We start from the raw sequence: 17573 nt of genomic DNA, 5'->3' as shown, positions 1-17573 counted from the left end.
CCTTTTTTTTTTTTTTTTTTGCCAGGCGACCGATTTTTTAAGCCAAATATCACTTCAATCCTATTAAGTTAGTTCAAGTTAGTTATTCATTTATATGTGCTATTTATGAGAGGGCTAACTTGTTGCAAAATAATAATGATAATAATAATAGCCTCATTAAAATACTATTGTTGCTTCGGTTGTTCTCAGCATTTTATGTGCATAATCTGTTATTTAGTTTGAAATGTTCGTTGAAATAAGTTGATTTTTCGTTTTTGTTTATTTATTAAGTTAATATAAAACCATATAGTCACATTTTAGAATACAATAGAATAGAATTTTAGAATACAACTAGAAACACTGTCCTGGCCTGCTTCTAAGTTCAGTGACCTGACAAAAAAATTTTAAATAAAAAAATAAAAAATAAAAATAAAAAAAATGTTTTTTTTTTTTTTTTTTTTTTTTTTTAATCATCTCGCGGCCCATCCGTGGCTGCTCGCGGCCCACCTTTGGGTCGCGACCCCGACTTTGGGAACCACTGGTCTAAGAGACCGGTGGTGTGTAATTATTGTAAAAAGACGGGCCATATGGTAAAAAGATGTCGCTTCAAAAAAAGGGTCAGCCCAGAAACCAAAAGGTGTGGGGGTTGATTTTATCATGGGGAATGATATCGCTGGGGAGAGGGTGATCCCTGTGTTGGAGGTTGAAAGCGCTCCATTGACTGACTTGTGTTGTGATGAATTGATTAATAATCACCCCAATGTTTTTTCTACTTGTGTTGTCACCAAGGCACAGGAGAGGAAGCAAACTCAAGCTTTGACGTTGAGTGACTGTCTGTGGCGAGGCTCTCGCTGAGGACAGGGGGGGGCCATCTATTGGCGAGATGGAAAAGGTTGCTGTAAGTAGCGTTCAGGGGGAGCTGGTAATTCCCGAGGTTGCTGACGTACCATTGCCACTGGGACGTCAAGCATTGATCACTACTCAGCACAATGATTCCTCCCTACCAAGCTGGTTGGCGGCAGTGGCCAGAGTTGCTGTTAGTAGGAACCCGGCCTGTGTGATAGAGGAGGGGGAATTAGTGTTCCGGCCATTACCAAAGTTCTAATTTGAGTGACACCATTTTGGGTCCTGTTGATGTTATTTTTACTGACACCATTTTGGATCCTGATCATGTTATTTTTGTGACGCCATTTTGAAAGGAGATGGGCGCTGTGATGGTGCCAGGGACATGTGCTGATTTTTGTTTCCCTGTTTGCTGTTCTGTTAAGCGCGATGATTTGTTCTTTATTTTTTTCCCAGGAAAGGTTTCCAGTTTGTTGTCTCCTGTTGACAGGTCGGTATCGGTGGAGCGGCCTGTCAAAGTAGAGGTTGTTGTTGTTTCTGTTCTCCCTGGTATGTGGTACTAATCTGATGTTGGGTAATAAGTAATAATGTTTTGCTAACCCTACAGGTTCGCTCTTATGGGGGAGGTGTGACGTACATGGGTACGTGGGTTGGTCATTACCATTATTACTGTATTTATGACACCATCTGAACATCAGGTTAGTATATGTGTGTGTTGTGTTTTGTATGTGTGATGTTGTGTCATCTCCTAATCACTGTTTCTGTTCCACAGATGCCACTCATCTCCCTGATTGGATTGGTTGCGCCTGATTGGTGCACCTTCGGACAGGCAGTGGAGATGGGTGGTTAATAGAGTGGGAGGTGACACACATCGGGCGCCTCATTCTGTCAATTGCCAGTGACCAGAGTGGAGTGGGGTTGCCATTGTTTTCCACTGTTGTGTGGGATTATTATTGTGCTTATTTACCCCTTTTGGTGGACCAAGTACTGTGTCTTAATATATATATATTGTTGGCCTATGTGCCACTTCTCTAACTGAGTGAGTATCCTCTTGTTGGCCTTTGTGCCTGTTTCCACTGAGTGTGGAGTGATACTTTACTGCCCTTTTGCTATTGTTCCCTTCAAGTGGAACTGTATATATATATATGTATTTGTAAACTGTATGCCATTGCCACTTTGTGTGGACTTGTACCTTTGGTACGTTCTGGCTGGTTGGGTAGTGTCGGTGGACGCTAATCTAGTTTGTTTATTTATTCTTACCTTGTTTGTTCTCCCCTTACCTTTTCCCTTTGTGTGTTCTGGGTTTAAATCCCCTCTAAAATAAACATAATTTTCCCTTTGGGGAAAGCAGTGGGTTTCAAGTCCCGCTACAATAAATATTATTTACCATTTGAAAACGTCTTTGTTTATTACCTACCTGCCCGGGACTGTTTTGAAAGCATTTACTGAGAGAGGCTGTTTTTTGTTCATGTGCAGCCAGCTCCAGTTACTATTTTGTGTGGTCATCAGACCTTTGTACATGACAGTAATGTATCCGTCTACCATGTACCTGACACACACAGTCTATCTACTAGGGGTGGAACGATACGCATTCGAACCGTGTACCGTACGGTACAACCCCCACGGTTCGGGGCGTCTGTGTATCGTACGGTTCAGCAAATAAAAAAAATTCATTTGGCGGAGCCGGTGAGCACTGGCTGCAGCAGCAGCAGCACTGCAGCCAGGTGCTAGTCAGTTTGTGTAAAAATGGCAAGCACAATATAAATCAATGAATAAATATAATATAAATCGCCATGAAAAAAAACATCCGATTAACCCAATACTGGTAAAATAGAGTCCTTACCTCACATCAGATGTTCTGCAAAAAGATTAATCCAATTCCTGATCGCCATTTCAAATATTGATCGCGTTTATTGATCCAACGTTATAGTCCGAAACACATAATCGAAAGCTGCTCCGAGCCTCCCCAGTGAATGTGGTAACAGACACTGCTTGCCAGAGATGGGGAAGCCTGTACCCGTTCCGCAACTGTAAGTTACTTCCGGGGTAGGCCACGTGACGCGCAACGAGGCTGCTGAGAGCTGTCGCGCGGAAATAGGCTGTCTATTGCCATTCTCTAACACAAACTCTAACCTTAACCAGCTCCTTAACAGCGCCTAAACTTAACCGTTCTAACCTTAACCAACTCCGAAACAATGCCTAACCTTAACCTTAACCATGCCTAACCTTAACCATAGAAAGAATATTGCCATTCTCTAAGACAAACTCTAACCTTAACCAGCTCCTTAACAGCGCCTAAACTTAACCGTTCTAACCTTAACCAACTCCGAAACAATGCCTAACCTTAACCTTAACCATGCCTAACCTTAACCGGCGAAAGAATACATGTTAAAAAAAAAATCACGTTAAAAAAAAAATATTTGATGGGATTCGAACTCGTCAACAACGGACCGCAGGACCGCTGCTCTGCCAGGTGAGCTGAAGCGCCGAATGAAAATCATGGCGGATTTGGGCGGTTACATAATTCCGCAAGCTCTGCTGCTCCGCTCCGCGGAGCGTGCCGCGCGGCAGAGAAAGTTGCGCGTCACGTGCCTGTCGGGGCCAATCAGGCCTACCCCGGAAGTAACTTACAGTTGCGGATAAGCTATAAGCGATGGGGAAACCCTGGACCGGACTTTTATTCTGATGCACATGGCCACTCAATCCAATCCAATGATGTGGATTACCATCCGGGAGACGATAGGCGGCGGTATTTGCCCTTTTCGAGCTCAGAGCCATTCCCAATGATAACGTCAGGCTGGATGGATGAAAAATTAATGGATATCGCTAATAAAAGAAATAACGATTAAATAGCGAGAAATCTCATCGTTGGCACTCAAAGTGTTAAACACGATGTGTGTCTGTACGGCATGCCGCTGGAGACTAGCCAGGGTTGGGCATCGTTTGGATTTGAACCATTTTGATTCCTGTTCTAAACGATTCTCGATTCCGATTCCTTGAGGTGCAGGTCAGAACAGGGTCACAGCTTATTTCGCAGGAGAAAAAATGTATTTGAAAAATCCTTTATTTTTTTCCCATACTATTCACATTGTCAGTTGGACTTGATACAATTTAATTTGTTTGCTGTACTGTAACTAGGGTATTAACAAAAATTTTTTAATAATAAATAATCAAAATGCAAACATCTTCTTAACCCTTTCACTGCCGCACTACCAAAACGGCTAACCCTTTCACTGCGACAATACACAGAGGGTTAACCCTTTCACTGGGCGGCCGTCGGTTGTGTGATAGTAAAGGGTTAACCTTCTGTCGTGTGGCAGTGAAAGGGTTAACGGTTCCGGAACCGGACCTCAACGGTCTCGGTGCCCAGCCCTGCTGGAGACGCACCTGAAGTCGGGGGGCAGGGTCTGCGCCCCCACCCCGGCGTCGGTGGCCGTCTGGGCCCGGAGCTCCTCGGCCGTCAGCAGGCAGTGCAGCCGGTAGAGGATGCTGGGCAAACACACCGCCTTCCTCCACAGCGACGCGGGGATGGGGTGCGTGGCACACAGCTCTGGGACCAGGATCTACAGAAACACATCAAGAGCACCGCGCTTAGTCTGAGTCTTATAGGCCTGGTATTCCATATTCTATAATAATATTTCAAATTGCATGTGTCCAGATGGCATAATTCAGTACTGTATCTACAAAACCTTCTGTTTAATCATCTTCCCTTTATTAATTTGCTTAGATTATATATATTTTGCTTAGTTAGTACACATGATCTCAAGAAGGTGCTCAGTGGCAGTTTTTCACATCTGGTCATTTTTAGCATGTTGTTATTCACCATCAAAGATGCAAAAAAATATCATAATTTATATTCTCCTTTGTTTCATCACAATTTACTCAAGCCTAGTAACAGAGACAATATTTCTGACACTGGGAATACATTCACTGAGATCCATAGATGTCCCTAGATTCCAAGAACATGCAAATGGACCTTGTAGAAGTGGAGCAATCTTCCATTTACTTATGTATTTTAGGCGGATGTTCAGAAAATAGGGTTTAACAGGTTAAGATGGGATGGATGATATCTAACAGGAGTTATGATGGGGAGGGATGGATGTATGGATGATGTATGGATGATGTATGGATGATGTGTGGAGGATGTGGGGAGGATGTATGGATGTATGGATGTATGTGTGGATTAGGCTTGGGCAGTATTACAGTATAGCAGGGTATTTAGAAATCCCGACGGTATGATTTTCAATACCGTCAAAAATACAGATGCGTTTAACTTTCTTTCTATTAAACTGACACGGAGTTGCTGTATCGAGGCGATGGTATTGTAGTGCACAGCACACGCCAGCAGAGGGCAGTCTGTCTTTTAAGATGCGGGAGAAGAGCAGCTGGCCAAGAAGAAGAAAACAACGTTGGCCAGTCTACTGGCAAGGAGAGCGGTTGCAGCGAGACCCGTCCTCACTGTAGTGGAGCGAGAGCACACGCAGAGCTGGTTGTCTACATGCAGGAGGACGCAGTCGATACGGGGGAAAACCCGCTTCAGGGGTGGAAATTAAACGAGACGCGCTTACTGTTGCTGTCCAGGGTGGCCCGCAAATACGAGCCATAGTGGTCACTATGTTTTCATAAATGGAACAATTTGCGATATGAACCTGTCAACATGGACTGAATTCTAGCATCCCCCCCATAAAACAATTAAAGCTAAAGTTTGTTCTCTTGGCCAGACTTTGGTATACTCCTCCATAACCGGATAGAAAAAATCGTTAACTGAAAAGGTTTTTAAAACGAAAGCATTTACGTTCTAAACATTCACGCAAGTAATCCAATGAATCAAATGGAAATAAGGTTAACATGCACGGAATAATATTGCCAAACTAGTTAGTGAATATAGCAAACTTTATTCAATAAGTCAAGTATTTACACCCGGAAAATGTTTATGTATGATGATAACGAGTATATTGTTAACTTAACTCACAATGGAAACGCCGGACATCTACAAATGCGTCCTGTATCCGATCTCAAAATGTCCCATTAACACAATGAGTCATGTTTTGTATGCAGCACATATGGGACAAGGTACCTGTTTGTTCTGCAGACTCTCCCACTTGGCCTTCCTCTTCTCTGCACTGCTGAGCGGCAGAGCTTTGCCCTTCTGGTTCAGGTGACGGGGAGTCAACAGGTTCAGTCTGCAGCAACACAACAGACCGTGTTAGTCCATTAAAACAACACTAACACAGTCCTGCAATTATCATAGAGTGGAACAGATACTAAATTACTAGATTTATCATAGAGTGGAAAAATATATACAATTACTAGATTATAATAGTGTGGAACAATATATTAAATTACTAGATTATAATTAGGGATGTTAGGAATTAGAGAATTTTTTTTTTCTCCCATCCCAATTTCTCACATTACATTCACCCTGAATGTTGACGTTATCCAGGTGAAAAGTTAACTTCATTCAAGCGAGGCATTGCAACCGGAGTAATCTAAAAACTCCGCCTCCAACTTGCTGCTTCATGAGAGCAATGGCGCCATCGTCTGTAAAAATCAGGTGACTGCAAGTTCTGCAACTAGTGGATGTCCCTCATCCTTGACATAAATCATTTGATGTATAATTTAATCAAAGGAAATGCGTTTGTTTTGGCAAAATTCTTCTGCTCTGTGTGACAATAAATAAATGAATGATGATATGCAAAACTAAGGCCTCAGTATGAGTTTAAGACGTGAACATGGTCATGTTTGTTGAATAAAAATAAAAAAGTAAAAAGATTTAAATTAAACCCGATCTTCTGAAAATCACGTGATCGGATCGGGACATCCCTAATTATAATAGTGTGGAACAATAGGTCAGAGCAGGGTAAGGCAGTAAGGTCACCTGGAGGAGGTGTGGTCCACGTCCAGCAGGGGCTGGTTGAGGTTGGACAGGTCCAGGTTGTACTTGGTCTTGTAGTATTCTGCGAACGTCTCGTACTCCAGCGAGGGGAACTTGCTGAGCGGCGTGAGGTTGGTGTAGACGTCTGCCACGTAGAAGCGGTGGGGCTGGTCGAAGTTACGATACCTGCAGACGAGAGAGGTCAGAGGTCAGGGGAGCCACACACACACACAGCCTACCCTGGGACCAATCAGAGAGCAGCAGCAGCGTACCGTGGAATGATGACGGCGTCCTGGTAGTCCTCCAGCTTGAAGGTGAAGGGGTTCTGCTTGCTGTACTGGGTGGTGGGGATGCCGGTGCGAGCCTCGGACCTCTCGATGTCCTCCATGAACTTGAAGTCCAGATCCAGTGTGTTGGAGTCGTCCACTGAGAAGAAGAAGCAGGAGAAACAACACGTCAACACAACAAGCAGCTGAGCAGGATACAAGGAGACACACCCACCCTCTAGCACCCAGTGGCTGAGAGAAGTGATGTCCTTTTTAACCCTTTCACTGCCACCATGTGCTCCTCACCCAGGTTGAGCGGCAGGACGCAGTAGGCGGAGTCGGCCAGCGTGGGCTTGAACTCCAGGGCGGGCTTCTCCAGCCGCAGGATGTGGGAGAAGATGTACTGATGCAGCCGCGTGATGAGGTCCAGCTGCCCGGCGCTGAGCGTGAAGCCGGACTTCTGCAGCTCCATGGAGATGGTCACCTCGCCGGAGCGCGTGTAGACGGGGAAGTGAGGGATCTGAGGAGAGAGGGCCGGGTCAGTCTCACCTGCTCAGACACCTGTTCAGACACCTGCTCAGACACCTGCTCAGACACCTGCTCTGTCACCTGCTCAGACACCTGCTCAGACACCCGTCACCTGCTCTGACACCTGTCACCTGCTCAGACACCTGCTCAGACACCTGTCACCTGCTCAGACACCTGTCACCTGCTCAGACACCTGTCACCTGCTCAGTCACCCGTCATACAGCTCAGACACCTGCTCAGACACCTGTCACCTGCTCAGTCACCCGTCATACAGCTCAGACACCTGCTCAGTCACCTGTCACCTGCTCAGACACCTGTCACCTGCTCAGACACCGGTCACCTGCTCAGTCACCTGTCACCTGCTCAGACACCTGTCACCTGCTCAGACACCTGTCACCTGCTCAGACACCTGTCACCTGCTCAGACACCTGTCACCTGCTCAGACACCCGTCACCTGCTCAGACACCTGTCACCTGCTCAGACACCTGTCACCTGCTCAGTCACCTGTCACCTGCTCAGACACCTGTCACCTGCTCAGACACCGGTCACCTGCTCAGACACCTGCTCAGACACCCGTCACCTGCTCAGACACCTGCTCAGACACCTGTCACCTGCTCAGACACCTGTCACCTGCTCAGACACCTGCTCAGACACCTGTCACCTGCTCAGACACCTGTCACCTGTTCAGACACCTATCACCTGCTCAGACACCTCTCACCTGCTCAGACACCTGTCACCTGCTCAGACACCTGTCACCTGCTCAGACACCTGTCACCTGCTCAGACACCTGCTCAGACACCTCTCACCTGCTCAGACACCTGTCACCTGCTCAGACACCTGTCACCTGCTCAGACACCTGTCACCTGCTCAGACACCTGCTCAGACACCTGTTCAGACACCGGTCACCTGCTCAGACACCTGCTCAGACACCTGTTCAGACACCGGTCACCTGCTCAGACACCTGCTCAGACACCTGCTCTGACACCTGTCACCTGCTCAGACACCTGTCACCTGTTCAGACACCGGTCACCTGCTCAGACACCTGCTCAGACACCTGCTCAGACACCTGTCACCTGCTCAGACACCTGTCACCTGCTCAGACACCTGTCACCTGCTCAGACACCTGTCACCTGCTCAGACACCTGTCACCTGCTCAGACACCTGCTCAGACACCTGTCACCTGCTCAGACACCTGTCACCTGCTCAGACACCTGTCACCTGCTCAGACACCTGTCACCTGCTCAGACACCTGTCACCTGCTCAGACACCTGTCACCTGCTCAGACACCTGTCACCTGCTCAGACACCTGCTCAGACACCTGTCACCTGCTCAGACACCTGTCACCTGCTCAGACACCTGTCACCTGCTCAGACACCTGTCACCTGCTCAGACACCTGTCACCTGCTCAGTCACCTGTCACCTGCTCAGACACCTGTCACCTGTTCAGACACCGGTCACCTGCTCAGACACCTGCTCAGACACCTGTCACCTGCTCAGACACCTGTCACCTGCTCAGACACCTGTCACCTGTTCAGACACCTGTCACCTGCTCAGACACCTGTCACCTGCTCAGACACCTGTCACCTGTTCAGACACCTGTCACCTGCTCAGACACCTGCTCAGACACCTGTCACCTGCTCAGACACCTGCTCAGACACCTGTCACCTGCTCAGACACCTGTCACCTGCTCAGACACCTGTCACCTGCTCAGACACCTGCTCAGACACCTGCTCAGACACCTGTCACCTGCTCAGACACCTGTCACCTGCTCAGACACCTGTCACCTGCTCAGACACCTGTCACCTGCTCAGACACCTGCTCAGACACCTGTCACCTGCTCAGACACCTGTCACCTGCTCAGACACCTGTCACCTGCTCAGACACCTGTCACCTGCTCAGACACCTGTCACCTGCTCAGACACCTGTCACCTGCTCAGACACCTGTCACCTGCTCAGACACCTGTCACCTGTTCAGACACCGGTCACCTGCTCAGACACCTGCTCAGACACCTGTCACCTGCTCAGACACCTGTCACCTGCTCAGACACCTGTCACCTGTTCAGACACCTGTCACCTGCTCAGACACCTGCTCAGACACCTGTCACCTGCTCAGACACCTGCTCAGACACCTGTCACCTGCTCAGACACCTGCTCAGACACCTGTCACCTGCTCAGACACCTGTCACCTGCTCAGACACCTGCTCAGACACCTGCTCAGACACCTGTCACCTGCTCAGACACCTGAGCAGGTGACCGGTATGGGCTTGTTTTAACTAGAACTAAGATGAGGGAACATATTACTCCAGTTTTAGCTTCACTACATTGGCTCCCGGTTGTTTTTAGGATTGATTTTTAAATTCCCTTGCTTGTTTTTAAAGCTCTTAATGGTCTGGCACCGTCATACCTCTGCGACTGCCTACATAGATAGATGTTCCAAACCGCCCCCCTCAGGTCCTCTAGTGCGGACCTGCTCAAAGTGCCTACAATGACATGTAAGAAATACGGCGAAGCAGCTTTTTGTTTCTATGGGCCGACGGCTTGGAATAATCTCTAATCTAAAACAGGCAGCCTCTGTGGATAGCTTTAAAACACAGCTCAAGACCTATTTTTATACTCTTGCTTTCAGCTGATTTTAAATCCCTGTTGTTATTTATGCTTTTTAGCAATTTTTTTAATCATGTTTTGCTATATATTTTTTTTTGTGGTTTTAAACTCCTGCTTTTCTTTTCTTTATCAAATTTTGTGTTTTTATTTAAATTCTTTTGCTCCGTTAAGCACTTTGAGCTGCATTCTGTGTATGAAAGGTGCTATATAAATAAAGATTATTATTATCATCGTCAGGAAGAAGAGGATCAGCGTGTCGTACTCGGGGTATGGGCTTGGTGGTCAGGGTTATATTTATAGTATATAAATAAAGATTATTATTATCATCGTCAGGAAGAAGAGTGTCATCAGCGTGACGTACTCGAGGTATGGGCTTGGCGGTTAGGGTTATATTTATAGTATATAAATAAAGATTATTATTATCATCGTCAGGAAGAAGAGTGTCATCAGCGTGACCTACTCGAGGTATGGGCTTGGCGGTCAGGATGCCGAAGCAGCGGGTGGTGTCCTCCGGCGGGTACAGCTTCCTGCGGCGGAAGTTGAGCTCGTCGGGCAGCGGCGTGGTGAGCACCATGCCGATCACGTACAGGTAGTAGGACTGCTGCTCCGGCACCGGGTAGCTGTCCCGGAGACACTCTGGGATCTGGACGGGACGACACAAGAGACCACGCTGAAACACATCTGCACACATCGTGTGGCATCATTTACATCAGTCAATCAAAGTGAAGTTGTGGCTTTATAGAGAAGTTGTGTAAAGGGTCATTATGGCTCTATAGAGTAGGGCTGTCGCGGTTTCCTCACCGCTTCTTTGTGTGTTACTCATCACTGCGGGATGCGGTGGTACCGCACTTAAAAAAATTGTTATGGCTCTAGAGAGGTTTTATAAAGGAGGTGCTCACGGCTTTAGGGTAGCACTGCCTCCTCTTGGTGGGTTAGGGTTACTCACGGCTTTAGGGTAGCACTGCCTCCTCTTGGTGGGTTAGGGTTACTCACGGCTTTAGGGTAGCACTGCCTCCTCTTGGTGGGTTAGGGTTACTCACGGCTTTAGGGTGGCACTGCCTCCTCTTGGTGGGTTAGGGTTACTCACGGCTTTAGGGTAGCACTGCCTCCTCTTGGTGGGTTAGGGTTAGGGTTACTCACGGCTTTAGGGTAGCACTGCCTCCTCTTGGTGAGTTAGGGTTACTCACGGCTTTAGGGTAGCACTGCCTCCTCTTGGTGGAGCCGGGCCGGCCCGGGACGCTGGTCTCCTCCTCGTCGTGGAGGTCCAGCTCCTCCTCGTACTTCACCGTCTCCTTCCCCACCGGCATCAGGTGGTCATCCAGCTCGCCTGCAGGAGGGAGGAGATCAGATCAGATATTCCTTTAGTGAGCCCCTTGGGGAGGTTCAGGCATCATAGCAGCATGGGGGAGGGGGAGGTACAGGTAGTAAAAAAGCAGTGTAAACAATTAGGGATGTCCGATATTGGCATTCAAATGTAATATCGGAAATGATTGGTATCGGTTTAAAAAATATATATTTACATTTATTTAACCTTTATTTACCCAGGCAAGCAAGTAAGAACAAATTCTTATTTTATTTATTGTCAAAAGTATGCATAATGTTGTGTTAATTCCACGTCAAGAGATATGTAATGTTAATTACCTGAAATTATTCCGTTTTTTGGGGGTATATATCGCATATATCGGTATCGGTTATCGGAAATTAAGAGTTGGACAATATCGGTATATCGGTAAAAAAAAGGCCAATATCGAACATCCCTATAAACAATATAACAAATCAATATAATTAACTCTAGACATGTGCTATGGGCAACAAGGTGCGAGATGAGGGTATGTATGCCCTCTGTTATATTGGCCCTACAATAAATATAGTTACAATATATAATCCAATCATCTAAATCTAATCTAATATATAATCTTAAAAAAACTAAATGCTAAATATATGCAATATATTAGTAATATTAAATATTAAATAAACACAAAACAACTGCAATGATGCCATAACACACGTCCATGCGGGCTGCCAGGGTCGCGCCTCGAGTGCATGACACAAAAATCAATAATAAAAAAAACAAAATCAAGTCAATCGATTTAAGTTTTACCTATTTTGTGAAGCTTCTCGCAACATAATAGCGCAACTGCTTTCTCTGCGAGTCTGGCACAGTTCATTATGGGACCCTGACAAGACAAAAACATAAAAAAAAATATTTTAAACATAAAAACATGTATTAATGTTGCTTTTACAATTGTATGGCAAGTGTCTTTGGATATTAAAAGGTGATGTTCTTCACCTTCACGGGGACCCTGAGCGGGGAGTTGATGGGCAGGTAGAGAGTGGACTGGTAGCGTCCGTCTCTGGTCTCTACCGTCTTACACTTTGGAGCCAGGTGGGTGAACGGGTCACTGGGCAGCCGGGCACAGTACCTGCAGAAAGAACCATGAAAAAAACCCACAAAGTCACGTTTATCTGCGGCCAGCAACAGCTGGAGAACCAACGGCTGCAGAACGCCACAACTACTAGGAATGTCTGACCAGCAGGTGTGTCCGACTCTTAACCACCAAAACCTGCTCGGACTACAACGTATGACGTACATCATGCCAGTTAGGGTACAGACTGCACTGTGTGTGTTTATTTCTCATATATTCAGAGTTCATTATAGGGTTCCCACAGACATTGCAATAAGAGATTCACTTCAAGGACCAAGGACGCATTGGAGGTAGATTGGATGTGTTGGACGTAGATTGGATGTGTTGGAGGTAGATTTTATATTTTTGAGGTAGATTGGATGTGTTGGAGGTATATTGGACGTAGATTGGACATGTTGGAGGTAGATTGGACGTGTTGGAGGTATATTGGATGTTTTGGAGGTGGATTGGATGTTTTGGAGGTAGATTGGACGTGTTGGAGGTAGATTGGATGTGTTGGAGGCAGATTGGATGTGTTGGATTAGATTGGATGCGTTGGAGGCAGATTGACGGTACCTGTTGATGTGTCCGATGGCCGTGTTGACTGTGACCCGCGGCCCTCCCTCTTCAGAGCGCAGCACGTAGGGCGGCAGGATGTCGTCATTGTCCAGAACCTGGTCAACCTCACTCACCTCTGAAGACTTGGAGCACTTGTTCCTCAAGATCTGGTCCAGACACAAACACACAAACACCATGACTTTACAGCACCTCCCTGACCAGAGGCCTACTGGGAGAGACCGTGTTCTCAGGGTGGGCTCTTTGGGTTACATTAATGAAACTCAACAGGTACGTTTTGTTACCGAATACAGTACCTTCTCTATAACTGATAATAACAGTACCTTCTCTATGGCCTTGTAGGTCTTGAGGTCCTCTTGGAAGGTGTCGGTCCTCTCGCTGTCGGCCAGCATGATGTAGTTGGACACGGGGGCGCGGGCGCGGCCCTTGGACTGCACGTAGGACCTGTACTCCGTGGGCAGGTCGAAGCGAACCACCAGGTTGCACTTGGGGATGTCCACCCCTTCCTCCACGATGCTGGTGGCGATCAGGAGGTTGGTCTCGTGAGCGCGGAATTTGCGGAGAACCTGTGTGTGAAGGAGTTTTTTTTAATAAACGAGACCAGAGAATGGGGCTGGGCGATTAATCGAAAAAGAAATCGCGATCTCGATTCATAGACCTATGCAATCTCATTTCTAAATGATGATTTTCTTTTATTAAATGTATTTTAATTTTTTTTACTTTTTTAAATGATGACGATTCTGACTTGAGTTATTTTGTATGTTACAAGAGACTTTTAAGTTTAAGTAAAGCACTTTGATATACATGTTATGTTGTCTATTTAAGAAAGAGTGCAATAAATGATTTTATTGAAAAAATAAGAATAGTCGTTATCTCAATTCTTGAGAGAAAAATCGTGATTCACATTTTTGCAAGAATCGCCCAGCCCTACCAGAGAATGATGCTAAAACAATGATTCCAGAATGATGCTAAACAATGACTCCAGAATAGGCCTGCCACGATAACACATTTTGCTGGGCGATTAATTGCCCCCGAAAATATCGCGATAAGCGATATTATTGCGACCGGTTAGAGAATTCTTTTGAGAAATTTATTTCCCAAAACTTTTATTTTGAAGCCCACCGCTCCGTCTTTTCCGGTGTTTAAGACTTTTATTTTGAAGGCCACCGACCGGACCGGAAGTATTGTTGTGATTATCCTAGCCGACAACTTGTCTCGTCCGGTTCTGTGTTTTTTAGTTTTAACGTTAGCTACTAACGTTAGATGCAGCTACTACAGGCAATCAACGATGAGGAGGAAGCGTCAAAGCAGTATATAATAGAATAGCTGTGGTGCGTAGGCACTGCAGCACGACTCGAAAACGACCTGTTATAATAAATTAATTCATGTTTAACTTGTCCCCGTCTCCAGTCCTTTGATTAGCCCCACCCGTTCATTGTAAACAATGATGCATGTAATTGTATTAACGTTATTCTGTGTTATTCTAACGTTACACTACAAATAACGCTACTTGGTTAAAAGGAGCAACACTATTGAGAAATGTAGTTAAGCTATGTGGCGTTGCCCCACGGAGCTCCTGTGCTGTGCTCTGTAGTAAAGCCAGCGGCCCGCCTCCCAACACGGACAGTGACTGACAAGGGGCACTGGTTCCGCCTCATTAAAACAAACGCGCAAATAGCAATTAATCGCGCCCGTCAAAATCATTGCATTCATTTTAATTATCGCGGCAATTAATCGATTTATTGCTTATCGCGGCAGGCCTACTCCAGAATGATACTAAACAATGACTCCAGAATGATGCTAAACAATGACTCCAGAATGATGCTAAACAATGACTCCAGAATGATGCTAAACAATGACTCCAGAATGATGCTAAACAATGACTCCAGAGAATGATGCTAAACAATGACTCCAGAATGATGCTAAACAATGACTCCAGAATGATGCTAAACAATGACTCCAGAATGATGCTAAACAATGACTCCAGAATGATGCTAAACAATGACTCCAGAATGATGCTAAACAATGACTCCAGAATGATGCTAAACAATGACTCCAGAATGATGCTAAACAATGACTCCAGAATGATGCTAAACAATGACTCCAGAATGATGCTAAACAATGACTCCAGAATGATGCTAAACAATGACTCCAGAATGATGCTAAACAATGACTCCAGAATGATGCTAAACAATGACTCCAGAATGATGCTAAACAATGACTCCAGAATGATCCTAAACAATGACTCCAGAATGATGCTAAACAATGACTCCAGAATGATGCTAAACAATGACTCCAGAGAATGATGCTAAACAATGACTCCAGACAGCAGGTTAACAGCAGGTGATCAGCAGGTTAACAGCAGGTTAACAGCAGGTGATCAGCAGGTTAACAGCAGGTTAACAGCAGGTGATCAGCAGGTTAACAGCAGGTGATCAGCAGGTTAACAGCAGGTGATCAGCAGGTTAACAGCAGGTGATCAGCAGGTTATCAACAGGTGATCAGCAGGTGATCAGCAGGTTATCAGCAGGTCAACAGCAGGTCAACAGCAGGTGATCGTACCTCTTCCTGCTTCCTGAACTCCACCTCCATCTGCTTGTTGCGAGGCTGGTTCTTGCCGATACTGTGACCTGTGATGAAGTTGCTGCTGATGTAGGACAGCTCTGCATCCTGTTTACCTGCTTCTTTAATTAAACTGAGAGGGGGGGGGAGATAGAGAGAGGGAGAGACAGAAAGAGAGACAGAGAGAGAGAGACAGAGAGAGAGAGACAGAGAGAGTATCATATACTTAAGCATTACATCACACGCAGGAGTGGTTTGTGACCAATAAACCATGCCTAGGGGTGGTTGTTAGGCCCGAGGCGCAGCCGAGGGTCGTTAGACCCCCCTAGGCATGGTTTATTGGTCACAAATCACGACTGCACGTGGTGTAAAGCTTTTATACAACTGCCAGATTCATCCAACCTTATTTCTATACAATAAACACACATTAATCGAAGATTTATTGAAAAAACCATCCGCCAGAAAAAGTAGTTCCCACAACTCCATGTGGAAGCAGCTTGAAGTGCATCCAACCAAACTAACACATCCAACTGTGTATTATTGGAATGATTGAGAGAAGTTGCCTCATGTGGAAGCAGCTTGAAGTGCATCCAACCAACTAACACATCCAACTGTGTATTATTGGAATGATTGATTGAAAATTTATTAAAACGTTTTCTTTGCCCTATAGGAAAAAAACGTTTTCTTCGCCCTATTTTTTTATTTATTTCTTTTAGCCTAAACTTAACCAGTTGGAAACCAGGGGTACAGTAATAAAATTAGCAATCAACCAATCAATCAATTCAATAGACCATGCTCACTTAAAACAGCGCTGCTTCTCTCTCAGTCTGACTCCCCCGCTGTTGCAGACAGGAGTGTGTGTGTGTGTGTGTGTGTGCGTGTGTGCGTGTGTGTGTGTGTGTCACAGTATGTGTGTGCGTGTGTGTGTGTATGTGTGTGTGTGTGTGTGTGTGTGTGTGTGTGTGTGTATGTGTGTGTGTGTGTTTGTGGGTACGCCAGCGTCGGAGTGAGAGAGAACGCTGCAGTCAGTAGAAAGTAGGAAGGAAGAAATTTAAATCAATCAATTAATCTATCAATCAATCCGCGATTTTTCTTTTGTTCTAGATTGAGTCAAGACCCATCAATTACATCATCCAACATTGTTTAAAATACTAACACATTCCCCTTGACAGAATCGCTTCATATTTAGTCGTTATGGTGCTTTCAACATAACCATTTGTTGTCCGCGATCCTGTTTTCTCCCGGAGTGAGCCGGGGAGGGTTATGTGATTTGGTTGTGGGCGGGTCCTGAGCCCAGGACCGTGGATTGTTGCCAATAAAGACGTGTGAATGGCCAATCAGAATCGAGAAATTTGCATGCCGTTGTATAAAGAGAAACAGTCAACAGGTCCTCAGTATCTGTAGATACTAGGGATGGGAATCACCAGAGGCCTCACGATACGATACTATCACGATACTTGAGTCACGATATGCTAGTATTGCGATACTAAATATATTGCGATATGCTGAGTATTGCGATATTAATATTGCGATTACCTTTTTTCAACTGCAAAGTAAAACTTTGTCAACATGTTTTATCTAATAAAAAAAGTTTAGTCTGTTCATCTCACTTCAATCATGCAGAACATGGTATTTTCTCAAGCAGACAGATGTCAACACTGTAATCTGTGTTGCATGTACCTGACAAACTGAACTGTTTGTATTACAGTCATATTCCAAGTTAACTGAATGCACATGTGTGTGTGTGTGTGTGTGTGGACTACTGTACTAATACAGGTATTGAAATGAACAACGCAACTTCCTTATACAAAAGAAATATATATATAAAAAAAAAAAATTATAAATAAATAACCTCCGGATTACCAGACGGCCGCTCGACCTCCCGAGCCACTGTCGCCCAGAGTAGGGCTGGGCGATATGGCCTAAAAATAAATT

At 45.5% G+C, this 17573-nt stretch overlaps 1 protein-coding gene across 1 annotated transcript in view; it reads right to left on the bottom strand.

Moving 5' to 3' along the window:
• dicer1 (dicer 1, ribonuclease type III) overlaps positions 1-17573 on the bottom strand; it is a 61757-nt gene that overhangs the window by 32827 nt on the left and 11357 nt on the right. The window contains exons 10-21 of the mRNA XM_084310355.1: positions 15639-15771; positions 13400-13642; positions 13077-13225; positions 12386-12518; positions 12197-12272; positions 11283-11422; positions 10556-10738; positions 7270-7483; positions 6970-7123; positions 6701-6883; positions 5900-6005; positions 4210-4385 (exon numbers count right to left, since the gene is read on the bottom strand). Coding sequence (XP_084166481.1) covers positions 4210-4385; positions 5900-6005; positions 6701-6883; positions 6970-7123; positions 7270-7483; positions 10556-10738; positions 11283-11422; positions 12197-12272; positions 12386-12518; positions 13077-13225; positions 13400-13642; positions 15639-15771 — 1890 coding nt within the window. The remainder of the gene's footprint in view (positions 1-4209; positions 4386-5899; positions 6006-6700; positions 6884-6969; positions 7124-7269; positions 7484-10555; positions 10739-11282; positions 11423-12196; positions 12273-12385; positions 12519-13076; positions 13226-13399; positions 13643-15638; positions 15772-17573) is intronic.

This window comes from Notolepis coatsorum, assembly GCF_963971535.1.
Source record: "Notolepis coatsorum genome assembly, chromosome: 3".
NCBI classification, from domain to species: Eukaryota; Metazoa; Chordata; class Actinopteri; order Aulopiformes; family Paralepididae; genus Notolepis; species Notolepis coatsorum.
This window is presented reverse-complemented; position numbering and strand designations above follow the sequence as displayed.